Source organism: Phyllopteryx taeniolatus, chromosome 8 (genome assembly GCF_024500385.1).
Source record: "Phyllopteryx taeniolatus isolate TA_2022b chromosome 8, UOR_Ptae_1.2, whole genome shotgun sequence".
In the NCBI taxonomy this organism is placed as follows: domain Eukaryota; kingdom Metazoa; phylum Chordata; class Actinopteri; order Syngnathiformes; family Syngnathidae; genus Phyllopteryx; species Phyllopteryx taeniolatus.
The window spans coordinates 28,511,284-28,529,950 of NC_084509.1; the positions used below are offsets into that span (position 1 = coordinate 28,511,284).

An 18,667-nucleotide genomic window follows, 5' to 3' on the forward strand; every position below is an offset into this window, starting at 1 on the left:
TTTTTCTTTTTTTTTTTGTTGTTGTTGCATCACATGCGCTCTCGCAGTCTGTTACTGAGATTGGGCTCCTTTGCACATCCCTTGCCCCCCTCTCCACCCTTGCCCTCCACATGCCATTGGCTCACTCAGGTCCGCCCACCAGCTGCCCGACCAATGCAGCATTGACGCCACTCCCATCCATCACCTCCTCCTTCCTTCCTTCCTCTCCTTTCCCTTTAGCCTCTTCCTCGCACCCTCTCCTCCCCTTCTCCTCCTCCCAGACAGACCCTGCCCTTTCCTTTCCTTCTGCTTTCTGTGGCTCCTCTGTGTGCGTTTCGGAGTCTAGGACCGGACGGCGGAGTCGTACGACGGCCGGCCTTCACCCGGTGGGCCTGCGATGCTGACGGCCCGGTCGCACTTCTCCATTCCTGCGCCTCCCGCAGCTGGGATTTCATGTGAGTACTCCCCCAGACGTACGCCACACAGATCCATGCCTCCTTTTGTTGTATGCTTGCCCCCCGTCTGCACTTCCACCCTGGAAAGTGCAGATGAATAATTGATGGTCTGTGATGCGAGGGGATCCACTCAGGAACCACGGTTAGCTGCTTTTTGTTCGTGCTGCACCCAAATGTGAAAAATATTGTTTTACGGGGGGAAGAGAGGGTGACAGGCCTCTGGTAGCAGGTGTGCCCCTTTGCTGCAGTCTGTCCAGTGTGTGGGGTACATGTGAGTCAGCTTGTTTGCTTATGTCACCACTTGTGTCTGTTGTGTGTGCGTGTGGTATTTGCACTGCAGCAACAGCCTGTAACAGCCTGCCTGTGAGGAGTTGGCGGGCCAGATGATTCTTTATTGATTAGCGGGTCTTTGTGTAAGGACAAGCCCTCAAGGCCTCATTGGCGGTCGCAGGGAGGTTGGTTCGACATCACCATCATCATCATCATCATCATCGTCATCGTCAGGGGTTCGCGGTCCTTCGGTGCTCGTCGAGGCCGCAGAAGCCAGTGTTTGCTCTGCAGCAGGCCGGCGTTCGAGGAGCCAAGAAGGCAGACGATATGTGGCGCTCGTGATAATAAAAATGACTTACATGTTGCAGGACCCAAGGACGCATACAAATAACTCATGAGGGTAGTTGAAATGTATCTGTGTGTGTGTGTGGTGCTTGAAGAGATTTTTTTATTTTTTTTTTACATCCAGGGAACCAGCATCGTGGATTTTAGTTGAGGGGTAGTGATCAAGATGGTGAGTGGCCCATCTTGTCTTGGATCTGTATAGCAACAAAAAAAACAAAAACAAAAAAAAGCACTTTATCAGGCAGCACGTTGGTCTAGTGGTTTCCTCGTCCGTCTTGCAGTTGTGCGGTTCTGAATTCAAATTTCAGCTCGGGCCTTCCTGTGTGGGGTTTGCATGTTCTTCCTGCGTGCGTCTGAGTTGCGGAATGGAGGTTTGGATCTGTAGAACAACAACAACTAACATGTCATTCGGCAGCGCGGCGGTCAAGTGGTTAGCATGTGCGCATCAGAGTTGAGAGGTTCTGGGTTTGAATCTTAGCTCTGCATGCGGTGGCTTCCTCCTACATCCTACAAAAAACTTGCATGTTAAGTATAGAGAACAAAGGGGGGAGGAGTAGATTTTGTATTTTTCTTACTTCCTTTGAAGATGTAAACTGTGGCGAACTGAAAAGAAAACATAGCTAGTGTGAGCGATTGTTTGTTTATATGCACCTTTGTGATTGGCTGGAAACCAGTCGCCCCAAGTCAGCTGGGAGAGGCTTTTGAAAATGGATGGATGGGAGTCTGTTTTCAGTTCGCATGCACAATAGCAGAGTTGTGTCCCGAAAAAAAAAAAATAAATCCCGTTTCGAGGACGCTTGTTCGGCTATGTGGCGCTTGTCTTTTTCTTATTGTGGCTGCGTCATCTGGTTTCTAAATATTAGGTAAATCAGAATATTACAAACCTGCCTCCCAGTTCTTACAACGACAATAACTGGAAATTCATAGCTGTGGATGACCATAATGTACCGTATCCTTCAGCATTGTTCATCATAACATTATGTATTTGCATCAAAGTTGCAAAACAGAAGGTTCCATAATAATGCGGAAACTTGATGCTGTATGCTTTCCCACCACTTCCAACTGCAACCCCAGTAATACACATTTTTAACATGCTACTTAATTATGGTGCAGTCAGGCTAATTTGTGACAAGAGTGAGAGGTGACGGCATGATTCGACGCCGTCTGCCGCCTCCCTTTGTTGCCTCAGCGTTGATGGCAAAAGTGCCGAGTCGTGCGTTTGTCACGGTTAGTCAAATGTCAACAAAGCGAGATTAAAAGGACGCGTTCGCATTTTTTGGTCAGCAACTTTGTGATGCGAGGCATGTGACGTACTCTGTCCTCCATCGAGGTTGTCGAACCTTGATGAAATTAAGTCTGACAAAAGAGCAATCCAAACGCCTTGTGTGAATCCTGTCACGCTAATGCTGTCCATCAATTGAGTTTAACCCCTGAATCGAATCCTAAATTACCATAACCCTTTGACCCCACCCCTTCCCGATAACTCCCACTCTAATACAGTGCTACCTCAATTTACGATTGACTCGATTTAAAAGATGCGAGCCGTCGCCCGGCTGGTGTTTTTGCCTTGAGTTGAGCGCAAACATTGACGTGACGAGCACTCCGTGGTGACAGTGAACTTCACAAGAAGCAGCACTTATGGAAGATTCCAAAAATAATTCACAAGTGATTCATCTAACCACGTAACGGCTCTAAAGTCTACTAGCTTAATGCTAACATGCAATGCAAAATGCCATAGATGGGCAAACAAAAGTAGCATCAATATTGCGGTGTTATAACCCTTTATGCGACTGAATATTTGTACGCAACACACGCAGACAGTCCATTTAAAAATCCTCACAGGCATATATTCTTTAGCCTCTGCAAAAAATGACTGATACTGCTGCACCTTACTGAGCATTCGTGACCATCTTCCTTATGTACACAAGTATGCATGCATTATACTGCCCCCTAGTGGCCAAAGTCCATCCACCAGAAGGAGCTGCTCAATGAATGCTTGAAATCATGATGCACGAAGGGTTTGATTCTTTACATGCTATTCAGTGACATTGTTACGGCACGTTTTCAGAAAGTAAAATACTGAAGAGAGCGAGAAAATGAAAGCTAAGATTATCGATTGAAAAGGAATAATGATGCCACGAAAAGCCCCTCGACGCTTCGTCCAGCCACTATAGGGCGGCACATCTCGCGGTTGTTATCATATGCTGTGATGTATTCATTAGCAATTAGCATTATAGCCTAAAATGTTATTGTTTTTGGCAACTCCCTACAGTTCAGAATTGAGATAGGAAGAACACGTGACGGCGCCACCGACAAAAATCACATTGCATACGCAGTACAGAAAAGCGACGCGTGGATGCTGTGATGCGAGCTTCCATTTGATCATAGGTGTCCACGTCGTGCGTCGTCTGGTATCCGCCGTACAACAGTCTGACGGGCGCGTGCAGTCGGTAACTCGAGCTTGTTATTTGGAGGAGCAAAGCATTCTGGGATGAGTCACCGCTGGACGACCACATAAAGTCTGTCTGTTGACCCAAAAACACACACACAGATGGATTTTCTTTGCATGTTTCAGGCTAGTCCTTGCTGGTGATTTCTCGTTAAGTACTGTAAATACTGTAATAGAGAAGAGGAATTTCAAAAAAAACGAAACAAAACAAAACATTTTCTCATTTTTTGGGTACAAATTAGTAGGCAGTTTAATTCATGAAATAAATAGGAAATAGGAAGACAGGGATCCCTATTCCTCGCGGTAATTACATTCCAGAACCATGTGCGATATCCAGAAACTGCATAAGAAAAATGTCAAGTGAATTCAGAGATTTGTTTCTAAATACATTAGACTGCGCATGATACTTGCTGAAAACGTGCAAAGACTGAGAACTCCTGAATGTAGTGCTCCATTGTAGTCATATAGTATTAAACAGTTTTTCAGTTTTCCAGATATTTTGGGCTATGTGACGCACTTTGGTAGAGTTGCTTTGTTGTTGGGTGTTTGGTTTGGCTGGGGGGGGGGTTGGCATTGGGTCCCTGCGGCCTCCATCGGGTGGCCAGTTGTCGGGTCGCCTGGGTGGGGCCGGCGGACCGCCCTGGGTGCCTCGGGTGGACTCCTGAGCCCGATCCCGCCCCTCGATTGATCGGGTGGGGTCAGTTGTACAGCCGGGTTCACGACCCTTGTCCTGCACGCTTCTTCTCCTGTCCTTGTCCTGTTCCCTCTTGTCCTGTCCTTCCCTCACAAGGTGTAGCACTACAGCCCCATGCAACACCCGTATCTAATGCTTCATTGTTGCCGATAATGTAATGATTTACTTTTCTCATTCTGTTTACAATTAGTGCTTTGTCTTTTGTCTTCGTTTCGCTCTCCCCTCTAGAAACTTTGTTCCGTTCGACTGATCGATTCTGATTCTCAATAAACATCAATTATAATACCGACAAACCACAGCGGCAGCTTAAAAACTCCGCTGTGACACAGTAAAACTCTTCTGGCATAAAAGGGATGCAGATCTTCCATTCTGCTTGACCTAACAGCCACACAGGACAGAAAAAAATAAAAATAAAAATCATGTGGGGTATTTAATTGACAGTTGACAGCTGAGCAGGGCGTACTTTCAATGCATTCAAGAGCGGAGACAATGGGTTGATTTTTCACAATTTTAGAGCCTTCGTTTTACAGTCTCTGTGATTGATTGATTTATTTTTTAGATATATTCAAATTCGGCAAGGTTGTTAACAACACTGTGGTGTGTCGAATTTAGAAGACATTTTCACTTTACAGGGACTTTAACGTACCCCTCCCACACACTTTCAACACATTTAAACTTAGCAAAGCACACTTTTTAAACATGTCGTAAATGTATTTGTGCACAAATTTGCAAGCATAAAATGTATAGAAAATCTGTAGTAATAGTGGAATAATTAAGAAAAAAAACATTCACAAATTTGCTACCGTAAAATGTATCGAAAATCCCTAATCATAAAGGATCAAAAAATAAAAAGATTTGTTTCATAGGTTAAACATTTAAAAAAACACACAATTTGCTTTAACACACACACACACAAAAAAAAACAAATCTTTAAGAATTATTCTCATGAATTACTCGAGACATTTGGTCTTAACTTTGTACCCTTTTCATATGTGATGGTAAAATTGTAAGTGAAAATAACTGATAGATGTGATAATAGTATGGAAGATTTTGTTGCATTTTCGACTAAATGGAGAGCGCACTATGCTGCTGCTGGCACTCAAATGGACGCATAAACAGCAGCCTACTGCATATTTCAACACTGTCACGGAGAGACACTGCAGATATGTGCAATGACCTCTTCTTCTACAAGGAAAGACTTTTTTTTTTTTCCCCCCCCACACGGGTATAATAATAGTAAAAAGCTGAAAAGCAGATGGAAGAATAGGCTGCTTCTTTCGTATCCCGGCAGAGGAAGAGAAAATGGACACAATTCTTCTGCTAACTCTTTTAAAGCACAAAGATCCTGGAATGCGCGCTGTGGGGTATTTAGTTGACAGTTGTCTTGAAACACACATTGAAAACCCTGACCAAGTCTTGAAACCCTGGTTTGAACCCCTAACCCAGACCTTAGACACTCATTTGAAACCCTAACCCTAGTTCGAAATCATTACTGAGCTTTGAAAGCCTAACCTCGTTTGAAACCTTATCCTGGTTTAAACCCTGACCCAGGCTTCCAACCTTCATTTTAAATCCCCAATTTGGCTTCAAACATTCATTTGAAACTCAAATGCAGGCACAAAATCCGAATTTGAAACTCCAACCTTGCCTTCAAACACTCATTTTCAACCCTGACCCAGGCTTGAAATCTTCATTTGAAACCCTAAACCAGGCTTGAAAGCCCAATTTCCAAACTCTTACCTTGGCCTCAAACCCTCCACCCAGCCTTGAAACCCTAACCCAGACTTCAAACCTGAATTTGAAACCCTAACCGTGTCTTGGAACCCTAATTTGTCGCCCACGCAGTCGCTTTCATCCGAACTCGGATTACTTTACCTCGGCGGAGGCGTCGGGCCGTCATTTCGCAGAATGTAGCGTACGCGCTGACGAGTGTTTATCTGGAGTACAACGGCGCACTTAAGACCTTAAAGCGTAGCAGACGTCCTCTTAAGAAGCTCGGCGACAAGATTAGCTGATCAAAGCCTTGCCGACGGACGAGGATGAACGGACGGAGGAGGGAGGCGGCGCCGCCGGTCATCTGTCACTCGAAAATCACTTGTGGTCATGCCGGCGGGTCAAGCCGAGGTGCGGCACGTGAGGGTGGCACGGCGGGCTTGCGTTAATCCAGATGGTAGACGAGGATGTGACCACCGCCGTGCAGGACATTAAGCCACTTAAGTGCACTGGAAGGTGAGAGTAGCAAAGTGCATTCAAATGGAAAAAAAAAAAAACGCTAGTGCCGTAGAAATTGAGCTCGAGATCTTTTCACGCGTTCCTCCGGGTGGCAATCGAAAACTTGAATTTGTAACCACAGCCCGAATGTGAAACACTCGTTTGCGACGCCAACCTGGGCTTTGTCCCAAAAATTTGAAACCCTAACCCCGTGCCGTACACACTATTTTGAAACACTAACCCAGTCTTGAAACCCTAATTTGAAACGCTAACCCACGCTTGAAATCCAAACTTTCGAACCGCTGCATGCAGGTGTACCTAATGAAGTGTCCAGTGGTGGACGAACGCAAGGGAATTCATGAAGCGCAGTGACGTTAGTTTGCACAATTCCAAGGGCTCGCATCTATTTGTGGACATGCTGAGAGCACAAAATGAGCCTTCAGGTGTCTCTCCTGCATGAATGACTGATCTCCATGTGCTATATTTAGCAGTTGACCTCTCTGAGTTGAGTGTTTTTCTTACCGCTCGCGTCTCACGCCGAACCCTTGAAAGGACTCGTGACAGAAGAACATTCATTGCAGATGAATGAAGAACCGAGGAAGACTTTGCTCGAGAAAGCTTCACTCGAGTGGGAGGAACTGAGACGGGCCGGCTGTTGAGGGAGAGGAAGGAGGGGGGGTTGTGACATCACTGCTGGAAGTCAGAGTCCATGTGAAAGGAATGTAGGGGGGGGGGGTTGTGTAGGATCCAGTGAGGCTCGGCCAACAACGCAAGCTGAAAAACGCCGACGTGCATCGAAGAGAGCAAAGGAAGAAGAAGAGGAGGTGTCGAGCTAAGATGGAATGTCATTGTTAGCTCTCGTTTCTACGGAGTGGGACAGCTGCTCGCTACGTCAGCCCCCCTCCCCCAAAGACAGATAGACAAGCGGACGGACAGACAGACAGACAGGCAGGCAGGCAGGCGGGCGGGCGGGCAGGTGGCAGTGCCTTGCACTCTGCCAGCTGGGCATCAAGCAGAAGTCGGCATCTGTGGAGTCGGAAGCCCGTTTTCAAGCCGTCCCCTCGTACGTCCTCCCAGGATCGCTTGCGGTTGGTGAGCAAGTCCAACCGGGAGGCCGTTGGCAGCCCCGACCCTCATTTTGTAGTGGCCCGAGTTGGAGGTTCCAGTTCGGGCCATAAACCTGGTTTATGGTTCGGAACAAGGGAAGCTTTGCACTTTGGGTTTTATTTCTGTGTTGAAGCTTTCAAAGAAGGTGTAGGGTTTCAACATAGGGTTGGCGTTCCACGTTTGGGTTTCAAGCCTGGGTTGGGGTTTCAAATTAGTGCCTTAGTTGGGTGTCAAGTTGGGGTTTTCGCGTATGTTGGCCGTTGCATTGGTTTTTAAAAGTCATTGTTGATCCACAAAAGCTGATAAATATCAAAGTGCCCCCAGCGTCGTACCTTTGTCCTGCTCGCCGCACATCGACGTGCGCTGTTTGGAGTCAGTGAATGATTTCATTGGTTTTCTAATCTGTGTTTATTTATTGACTTTGTAATCCTTCGTGTTGGTGTTCACTGTGTAACAGATGTGTGGAATGCCGAATGTCATCAGTCGATAATCTCCACTTGACCCACTGACACATTGTTTCACCACTTTTTTTTTCTTTTCCCCCCGCAAGTAGCAAGCAATTAAAACATTTTTCATGTCTCCAAGTGCCACTGTTATGACCTGCATTAAAAAAAAAAAAAACATTCGCGTAGTTTGGCAAAACAGGGTTACGATACTGCACTATAAAAGTTATTCGACAAAGCAGTCCAACGATAAGGAATGAGCTGAAATCAAAAGCAACGCTCGAATGCCACTGCGGCTTCACGCAATGAGATCATCTTACGACGGCCTTCCGCACAGCCACATTTGCGGTTCCACGAAGCTTATTGTTGCCTGTAAGGCTTGAACAATCACAAATTTGCATCTTCCTTGCACAGCATGAACTTGTTAAAGATGTTGTGCTTATGAAGCCAAACAGCCGGTGGCTACGTGGGCGACGGAATATTTTCTTCCCTCAGTGGAAGGAGACGAAGAAGGAGAAGCAGCCATGTTCTAGCCGGCTGATACTTGAGCAAGCTTTTAAAAACGCTTCCAGCGCGGTGACTCATTTCCTCCGCGCGCCCGCCGCCGACGCCCTCCCCGTTGCCGCGCTTCCTCCTCCCCTGACCTTCTTGCGCTGTCCTGTCCACGCAGGTTCCCCGTTGGCCTGAATGTCCGCGCCCATGTCCAAGCGTGAGAGCGGCAGCACCAGCCCGGTGGTGAGGCAGATCGACAAGCAGTTCCTGGTGTGCAGCATCTGCCTGGACCGCTACCACAACCCCAAAGTGCTGCCCTGCCTGCACACCTTCTGCGAGAGGTACACGTCGCGGACGGGGCAACTGTGCGGATGCAAGATACCATCCCGGAGCCTCTTCTTTAACATCTGCATGCGTCCACTCGCTCAGATCATAGAAAACAAACCCAAAACAACAACAGAATAAGCCCATAACTATGAAGCTGGCACGCAGCTCTGCAGTTTCAATGTCGCCAGGTGACCGTGGCACCGTACACGCACAGGGTTAGGTTGTGGAACAAATTACCGAGGAGATGTGCCTTAATTTCCTTCAGTGGAAAAAAAAAACAACAACATTTATTTATTTTTGGACCTAAGGAGGACTCTCTAAAGGTTTTATTCATATATCACGTTCATGTACTTTGATACGAGACTGGGGTGTGATGATAAATGCAACTTTAAGCCTCTTCTGTGTTCCCTCGCAGATGTCTCCAGAACTACATCCCTCCGCAGTCTCTGACACTGTCGTGTCCGGTGTGCCGGCAGACGTCCATCCTGCCCGAGAAGGGCGTGGCCGCGCTGCAGAACAACTTCTTCATCACCAACCTGATGGAGGTGCTGCAGCGAGACCCCGAGTGCAGCCGACCCGAGGCCTGCAACGTCCTGGAGTCGGCCAGCGCCGCCACGGCCTGCCAGCCGCTCTCCTGCCCCAACCACGAGGGCAAGGCGAGCCCATGCCGCGCGCCGCCGTCCTATACGCCCCGTACACTTTGTAAACTGAGTACCACCTACAAAAACAAAAAAAGATCCAAGTTCCACCATCGTAACCAACATTAAAATACACTATTAATAGTATTAAGTATTAGCAGGCCGACGTGTATATAAAAAATGAGTACATGGGGTTTTTCATAAAAATATGATGTTGTAAGTTGGGGCACTCGTAAGTCCACTGTATTCATGTTTTCTTTTTTACTGTGCTCCATTGCGCCACCCGCAGGTGATGGAGTTCTACTGCGAGTCGTGTGAGACGGCCATGTGTCTGGAGTGCACAGAAGGCGAGCACAGGGAGCACGTGACCGTGCCTCTGAGGGACGTTCTGGAACAACACAAGTCGGCACTCAAAAACCAGCTGGACGCGGTGCGCAACCGGTGAGAAATGGCAGCGATGAAACTTTCATTTTTTTTAAAAATACAGTATTAACAGTTATAATATACCAAAGTACACCAAACTAAAAGAAACTACATGCATATTTGTTTAAAAATTGTTCTTTACTCATATCTGCTGTTATGAATATTTCTAGACACGTTGCATGACACGTTATTGTTCAAAAGTTAAACATGGATATTAACGGCTCCTTTTAATATTCAAGCAAAAAATGTGTTCGCTTCCTTGGCAGGCTGCCTCAGTTGACGGCCGCCATCGAGCTGGTGAGCGAGATCTCCAAGCAGCTGACGGAGCGGAAGAACGGCGCCGTGACGGAAATCGACGCCACCTTTGACGAGCTGGAGAAGGCCTTGCGCCAGCGCAAGAGCGCCCTCGTCGCCGAGGTGGACAACATCTGCGGCGCCAAGCAGAAGGTTCGAGGTCTTCTGCCTTTCTATAGCGCTCGTCCTCATTTGGGTCCGGAGCCTATCGCAGATGATTTGGATTTGGGATTTTTTTTACCCTTTTGGGAAAGGTTCGGGTGTTGAAATGCACACGGGTGCAAAGTGCCTGTGAAAAATAATAGGTGTCAAACACTTTAACCCTGGCAAAAGTGTGGGTATTGAAACACACACATCCCCCACAATTGCGAGAGTGTGCTAATTGTGTGAAAAGTGTGGGTGCTGAATCCTTTCACTGGGAAAAGTGTAGATCTCAAACACCCGCACCCCCATACGTTCTACACCCGTTGGGAATAGAGTGGGTGTTAAACACCTTACCTGGGGAAAATGCGGGTGTTGAACCCTATGTTTCTGTTTGGAGGAAAACTGCCGTCCACCCTCCTCGAGGTTCCTCTCAGTGATGCTCCGCAGGTTCCCGATAGGGTTGAGGTCAGGGGAAGAGACTTGATTTCCTTCTCCCCGACATCTCGTACGTGGCTTTTACTCAGGTGCTCCAAGCCCAGCTGACGTCGTTGCTGCAGGGCAAAGAGAACATCGAGAGCAGCTGCGACTTCACCGAGCAGGCCCTGAGCCACGGCAGCGCCACCGAGGTCCTCCTGGTCCAGAAGCAGATGGGCGAGCGGGTCAGCGCCCTGGCGCGCTACACCTTCCCCGAGTACCCGCACGAAAACGGCCACCTGGAGTGCCAGGTGGAGACGGACGGCCTGCGGCGCTCCATCCAGAACTTGGGCGTCCTGATCACCACCGGCGCCGTGGGCCACACCAGCGTGGCGACCGGCGAGGGCCTGAGGCACGCGCTGGTGGGCCAGCACACCACCGTCACCGTCACCACCAAGGACAAAGACGGCGAGCTGGTGAAGACGGGCAACGCCGCCCTGAGGGCTCGGATCGTGTCGGCCGAGGGCGCCGTCGCCGAGGCCGAGGTGGCCGACAACAAGAACGGCACCTACGAGGTGGGCTACACGGCCCGCGCCGAGGGCGAGTTCGCCTTCTCCCTGCTGCTGTACGAGCAGCCCGTCCGGGGGAGCCCCTTCCGCCTGCGGGCCGTCAAGCCCTCCGACGTGCTGCAGTCGCCCGACGACGTCAAGCGGCGGGTCAAGTCGCCCGGCGGCGGCGGCGGCGGTCACGTTCGCCAGAAGGCCGTCAGGAGACCCTCCAGTATGTACAGCGCCACCAAGAAGAAGGAAAACCCCATCGAGGACGAGCTCATCTACAGAGTCGGTGAGTCGAGCTCGCCGACGAATATCAGCCGTCGCTCGTCGGGAAATTCACCCGTCGATGATTCTTCGGTTGGAAATGCGATCGACCGTTTTTATGTTGTTAAGCGACACGGCGGTCTCGTGGGCCCGCACGCGCACCTTCAACAATATTAACAGAAACTGAAAATGAAGTACACATTTTCAAGGCATTTACATCTTTTGGATTTGTATACAATAATAATAATAATAATAATAATATTAATAAATAAAATAACCAAAAATGAAATGAAAAAATACAAAATAATGAAAACATTTATGAAAATTAAATACCTCCTATTTTAGAGAAAATAGGAGATTTTGAAATCTAATTTTCAATATTATGAAAATAATTACCCTAACCCAATGTCTGTTAAACGATGTCAAAATATTACGTTGGCATGGTTCAAAGCACAATTTCTTTGTTTTGGCGGAAGGCTGCGGGTGTTTTTCATTGCCGCAATAAAAATGGGTCGTGAGTTTAACACTAAATATTGGGAGCCATTTGATCTCGTTGATATGTTGAACAGGAACGAGAGGACGCGACAAAGGAGAATTCACTAACCTGCAAGGCATCTCCACCTCCGGCAACGGTCGCATCGTGCTGGCCGACAGCAACAACCAGTGCATCCAGGTCACACGCGCCGTCGCAAATACGTCGTCGCGACGCGCTCGTAACGCGGCTGTGCCTCGTTCAGGTGTTTTCCAACGACGGGCAGTTCAAGATGAGGTTCGGGGCGCGAGGCCGCTCGCCGGGGCAGCTGCAGCGCCCCACGGGGGTCGCGGTGGACATGAACGGCGACATCATCGTGGCCGACTACGACAACCGATGGATCAGCATCTTCTCGGCGGACGGCAAGTTCAAGGTAAACGACGACCGTGGAACCGTTTAACAGCGAGCGAGCTCTGCTGCGAAGAACGAAAATCCCTCCCAAAAAGTTTGTAATTGCCGAAACGTGCCAGACGATGGCGGCGAAGCACTTTTTTCTATGAGGCAACGACGCAAAGTTGCACGGCGGAGCGTTCAGTCAAAGTGAATGGAGTTTTTTGAATCGCAACGTCGTTCGCTCGTCAGAACAAAATCGGAGCCGGTCGTCTGATGGGTCCGAAAGGCGTGGCGGTGGACAAGAACGGGCACATCATCACCGTGGACAACAAGGCCTGCTGCGTCTTCATCTTCCAGGCCAACGGAAAGTTGGTCACAAAGTTTGGCGCCAAGGGAACTTCCGACAGACATTTTGCAGGTACTATTATTATTATTACTATTATTATTCATTTTAATATATATTCTGAACCGATCCTCCTCACCAGAGTCGTCGTCGTCGTCTTCTTCTTCTTCTTAATGGGTATATTTCTTATTGTTACAAGAATAACGGAAAATTTGAGGGAGGGTGAGTAATTTTAGAATATTATTTGGATTGGTCGTCAAAGGTGGCGTTGATTGGATTTTTGTCATTCATTTTTTTTTTCAAGTCAAACGTTTTACAGCGATTAAAGAAGAATCTTCGGAGATATTTAAAGCGCAACATTCAAGATTCTTCTTTTGTAGTTTCAAAAAGTCACAGTTTATTTATTTATTTATTTATTTTTGAATGTATAGTTTCGAGAATAAACTGCCTTTTTTTTTTTTTCCCCAGTGTAATTATTTTTTTCTCAAGGGAAAAAGTCCAAATCTTACAAGATTTAATTTAAAAAATAAATAAATTAAAACGTAATAACATTAAAATAAAAATCAAATAAAAGTCAAAAGCTGTGTATTACAGATAAAAAAAAATAAGGAACATATATATAGATATTTAGTTATGTATTTTTGAGACAAAAATCATATTTTCATGTTATTTTGTTTGTAGGAAAAAAGTATAACGTTACAAGGATAAAGATTATAAGACATTTTTTTGCGAGTGAGAATTTGTATATTATGAATAAAATGGGAAAGTGAAAAGTGAATATGAAATGAATAGGGTTGTTATTTGAAGTTGTATTTTTTTCAAGTTGAAAGTTATAATTTTTCAAGAAAAAAAAAAGATTAGAAGATTCAAGTCTGATTTTTATTTTAGGAAATATTTAAAGTTGTATATATTTCAGTCATGAAGACATATTTCTTTTTAGAAAAAAAAGTTAAGATCTTACAAGACTAAAGACATTTCTTTCACGGAAAAGACTCATAAGCTTACAAGAATTTATTTTGAGCGAAAAGTCATCATTTTCTGTCCTTTTGAAACATATTACAACTTCCATTCACCCAGCCATTTTATTTCTCTTGGGGAAGTATTTTTCGAAATAGAATAATACATTGCCTTTCTGATAAGATGAAGAGAAAACGTACAACCTGAGCTCATTTTCATTTTCAGCAGCGATTTCCACATCAATTCTGGTGACGATTGATCGCAGCTTTCGGACACTGAGCGACGGAAAACCGACATGAATCCACGTTGAACTTTCTTTTTTTTTTTTTTTTTTTCTTTCCGTTAAGCGTAAACGGGCTGTCCCATTGATCGATCTGGCTAGCTAGCAATCAATTAATCGTCCTCAATTATTGCGAACATGTCATGTTTTCTCTCCTTGTAGACAAAAGTGGTGCAAATGTGGCACTGGAACAAAAGCTGAGTAAATCAGGCCCAGTGTTCAGTAAGTACATTCACTTACCGACCCGATTGATTGAGTTTTGTTTTGTCTGTTGTTGTCTTGTGCTTGCGAGACCGAGTCCGAAATGACGTTTCTTCCTCGTGTGTTTCCTTCAGGTCCTCATTTTGTGGCCGTCAACAACAAGAATGAGATCGTGGTGACGGACTTCCACAACCATTCGGTCAAGGTACGCGGGTGATTTTTTTTTATTTTGTGTTCATCGTGCGTGTGGTCAACACCGTTTGTTCCTCCTCAGGTGTACAACGCGGACGGCGAGTTCCTGTTCAAGTTCGGCTCACACGGAGAAGGCAACGGGCAGTTCAACGCGCCGACCGGCGTGGCCGTCGACTCCAATGGGAACATCATCGTGGCCGACTGGGGCAACAGTCGCATCCAGGTATTTTTTTATTTTTATTTTTTCAATGTTACAAGACTAAAGTTGTAGTTAAAAAAAAAAAATAAAATAAAAATGAGGGGATATTTTTGAGAAAAACGTCATAATTTTACAAGAACGACATTTTATTATTTTGGCCAAAAAAAACAACAAAAAAAAAGTTGAGGATAAAGGCATATTATTACAGTCATATTCATAAAGTCAAAAACTGCATACTTTAAGATTTCTTTTAAAAATACAGTATATTTTGGGAGAAAAATGTCTTTAAAAAAAAAAATCATGAAATATAAGAAAAAAAAACAGAGGGAAGAAGCAATCTTATATTTCCACACCTTTTTACAGAGAAAAAACATTTGACAGTCCAAACTAAATTAGACAAGTCTTTGAAATAATTTTTAACCTATTTGCATTTTCGATGAGAACAAATGTGATATTTTCAAGAAAAAAAAATGTTGAAATTGATATTTAAAAAAAAAAAACAAAAAAAAAAGTCTGCATGTTTTGAGATTAGGTTCTACATTTCGACATTACGCCCCCACCCCAAATGAAAGTGTTTTCCAAGAATAAAAATTCAAATTTCAATATATAGCTCTAGTTTAAATATATCCAAAGTTGTATTTCTTCGGAATTAATTTTCTTTTTATTAATTGTTTTAGTGAAACACTAATTTCTGATTTTCATCATTCTCAGTGTGCCCCTCGTACCATTAGCGGTATGTGTGCTCCCTCTAGTGGCACGCGAAAGAATCACTGATCTATCAGAACTGTTTGTTTTGAAACTTTGATTTGGCTCGAGTTTTTATCGAAACATCTGCAATAAATGTTCATGGAAATATTATTTAAGTGAAGTTTTTATCATTATCTAATATTTAAGTACAGTGTTAGTGTTCAAACTGTGCGTAGTGTTGCAGTGGCTTCAGGGATAAAAACCTTTTTTTGTTTGTCTTTATGGATCGATTTCTTGATTTGAATCCTTTCTTAACCAGGTTTTCGACAGCTCGGGCTCGTTCCTGTCTTACATCAACACGACGGCAGACCCCCTGTACGGCCCCCAAGGCCTGGCGCTCACCTCGGACGGTCACGTGGCCGTGGCCGACTCGGGCAACCACTGCTTCAAGGTGTACCGATACCTCCAGTAGAGCCGACACGCGACGGAAACGCCGCGAGTCCGCAGGGTGCGATATTGATAATAATAATAATTAAAAGAAAAAAAAAAAAACTTCTCACACGTCAGCCATGACGCTCACCGTGGGTACTCAGAATGTTTTTTTTTTTTTTTTTTTAAATTATCTTTCAATTTTGGTGACGTAGCCCCCTAAAAGGATCGCGCCGAGGCCCAAAGTGTGTGTGTACAGTACACGGACAGATAAGAGTCAAGTATTTAACGAGGCAGAACGTGCATGCAATTTGAGCTCATCTCCGTAAATAGCAAACATCACATCGATTGCATTCAAACGAGTATTGGGGCCACACTCAAAAGAAAACAGAATAGGCCATAAAATAAGCAGGGATACAAAGTAAAAAGACAAAAATCACAATGCGGCAAGGAAGAGGTGCTCATTTTATGAGGACATTCATACATTTGGAATAGTATGAGAAAATGACAACATGAACAACATTTTGGAAACATTTTGAGGGGGACAAGATTGAATTGACCAGAAAAATGTTAGGAGAAAAAGAAATGGCGTCGAGGGAAGAAGTTGCAACATTGCAAGAATACGTTTGCATGATGAGAACAAAATTCGGATTTGACAGGAATCAATTGATGAGAACAAAAAAACAAGCAAAAGTTCATAAGAGCATTTTCAAATATTTTGGGAAGACATTTGTCAAAAAAAGGATTTTACAAGAATAGAAAGTAAAACACATTTCAAAAATGATTTATTGTAAAATTAGATATTTTGTTTGTTTAACAACAAATTCTTCTAAAATACATTTTTGGGGGGAAGGGGGGGGGGGGGTAAAAATGTCAGATTACAACTTTTGTCATTTGAAAATGTTTTTTTTTCTTGTAAAATTACACATTTTGTTTTGGAGAATTACAATCTTTGGGGAGTAAAATTACATTCTTTTCTCTTGAACCACACAAAATGAAAACCCCAAAATGTTGAATTATTATGAATCATATATTTTTTCTTGTAAAATTCTACAATATATTGCGAAATGATAAATGTTTCCTTGTAAAATGATGACATTTTCCGTCCGTAACTCTTATTGTAAAACGCTAAACTTTTATCGCTCTCTTACAATATTACAAATGTATTCTACTCGACATATTTGGACAAATTGGTCAAGTTATTGAACTTGACTTCTCTTTCTTTTCAGTGTGCCTCTAATAGTCCCGCTTAATGTCAAATAAACAAAGCGTCGAAATGTCCCCATGCACCATCCGTGCATTGATTTGCTGAATGTACTTAGTGTATATACATAAATGTATATTATTGTGTACATTAGACCATGATGACGACAAATGCGGCACCGAAGGCAGCTGTTTTAAAAACGTGTGCTTTTCAAAACGCACTCGGCAGGCACACGCTTGACATATAAAATTATTTATTGCAGTTTAAGCAGCACAATAATCATTTTTGTTAATAACATTTTTTTATATCTAGGATTTTAAAAAACCAAGGAGGAGGGAAAGATCATTTCTTTGATTTTGTACACTTGCTCTGCTTTTTCACGTTTTTTTAAAAATGTACTTTTTTCCACTTTCGTTGAACATTTTTTGTTTCCTTTGACCTTTTAAAAGAGAATATAGCAGCAAATAATTTTTGGGCCATTCTTAAATAAGTCATTAAAATAAGCAAATTAGTGCTTATTGAGCCAAACTTGTGAATTCATTTATTAAATTGTGGTCATCTATTTAACAAACGATACAATGCAAAGAAATTAATACATTTCAGATTGTATTTTCTTTCAATTAAATGAATTGAGTCCATGACAATTTATTACACACAATTATTTAATATATTAATTCATATTTAAATGAGGTCGTTGACCACGTTTTTAGGTTTAGCGCACAAATCCCCATACATCGTATCCATAAACAAAATAAAACAAATGAATTATAACGAGTTGAATTCATTTTGATAAAATGAACAATTAAGGAAATATGATCATAAAAATTGTGTTGTAGTAAAAGATTTAATAAGCAAATAAGTTTTCAGATTGTATTTTATGTAAATGAATTTATTTGGATTAAATAATGAGCAATTTTATGAATTCTTTGATTTCATCAAATAATATTTGAATTCATTAATCTACATTTTAAATGAATAATTTCAATCATTATTAATTTCAATCACTTAGATATTTTATTTTGGTACAGAAAAACATACGTACATAATAAGAAATTACTATCCATATTTCTTAATATTTAATTTGGACACAATTTATAATTTTTCTGGTCGGAATTAATTCCAGGCTACCAATAAACTTTTCATTTTTCATTGAGGTGCTTGTTCGAAAAAAAAATACACATCTCAGGAAACACAATATAGACACCAACTGGCAGATTATTATTATTATTATTATTACTATTATTAAAAAATGTGTCGGTTTAAACCTACATTGTGTTATGGTCGAAATTCCAACAGGCTTGACTTTAGTGTACAGTCCTTGATTTTGTTGTGCCTCCTCACTGCTTTGGCTCCCCCTGCTGGTCATTGTGTGCCAAACCCGAACCCACACGTCTCATTTATTCAAATGAATATTGAAGGTTTTTGAAAAATAAAAAATGCTTCTTTTTTTTGCAGCTGTTATCTGAATAAAAAGCATTTCATCATTACGATACATTTGTCACACACACACACACACACACAACAGATTGTTTGGTTTCTTTATAATAAATATGCACTGGTAATAAAAGCACATGGTTACCTGAACACATGCTTTATGCTTTTTATTTTTCAATTTTTGCATGAGGCCTTTTCACATTGAACATCTGAAGGGTGATACACTGAATCACAAAAAAGATAAGCATGTGATTAAAAGTGCACATTAACGTGTGAAAAATCGTATATTAGTTTAGAAATGATTTCAAATTATTTAGTTATAGTCAAGCATGTTTTTAGAATTGTATCCTTACATAATTATAGACTGAATATA

General features: G+C 43.4%; 1 protein-coding gene across 2 annotated transcripts; it reads left to right on the top strand.

Annotated features, from left to right (window-relative positions):
• Positions 1-27: 27 nt before the first annotated feature.
• Positions 28-18,444, top strand: LOC133481780 (tripartite motif-containing protein 3-like). 2 transcript variants are annotated; one of them, XM_061780887.1, is made up of 13 exons: positions 28-434; positions 8,624-8,786; positions 9,188-9,428; positions 9,700-9,851; positions 10,100-10,280; positions 10,796-11,528; positions 12,073-12,176; positions 12,241-12,408; positions 12,618-12,786; positions 14,111-14,170; positions 14,284-14,354; positions 14,424-14,564; positions 15,547-18,444. In XM_061780887.1, exons 2-13 carry the CDS (start codon positions 8,641-8,643, stop codon positions 15,697-15,699), a joined length of 2,319 nt encoding a protein of 772 aa, XP_061636871.1. In that variant the 5' UTR covers positions 28-434; positions 8,624-8,640; the 3' UTR covers positions 15,700-18,444. The 2 variants fall into 2 exon arrangements, with proteins under 2 accessions (XP_061636871.1, XP_061636872.1); XM_061780888.1 differs by lacking the exons at positions 28-434; positions 8,624-8,786 and adding an exon at positions 8,857-9,095.
• Positions 18,445-18,667: the final 223 nt, after the last annotated feature.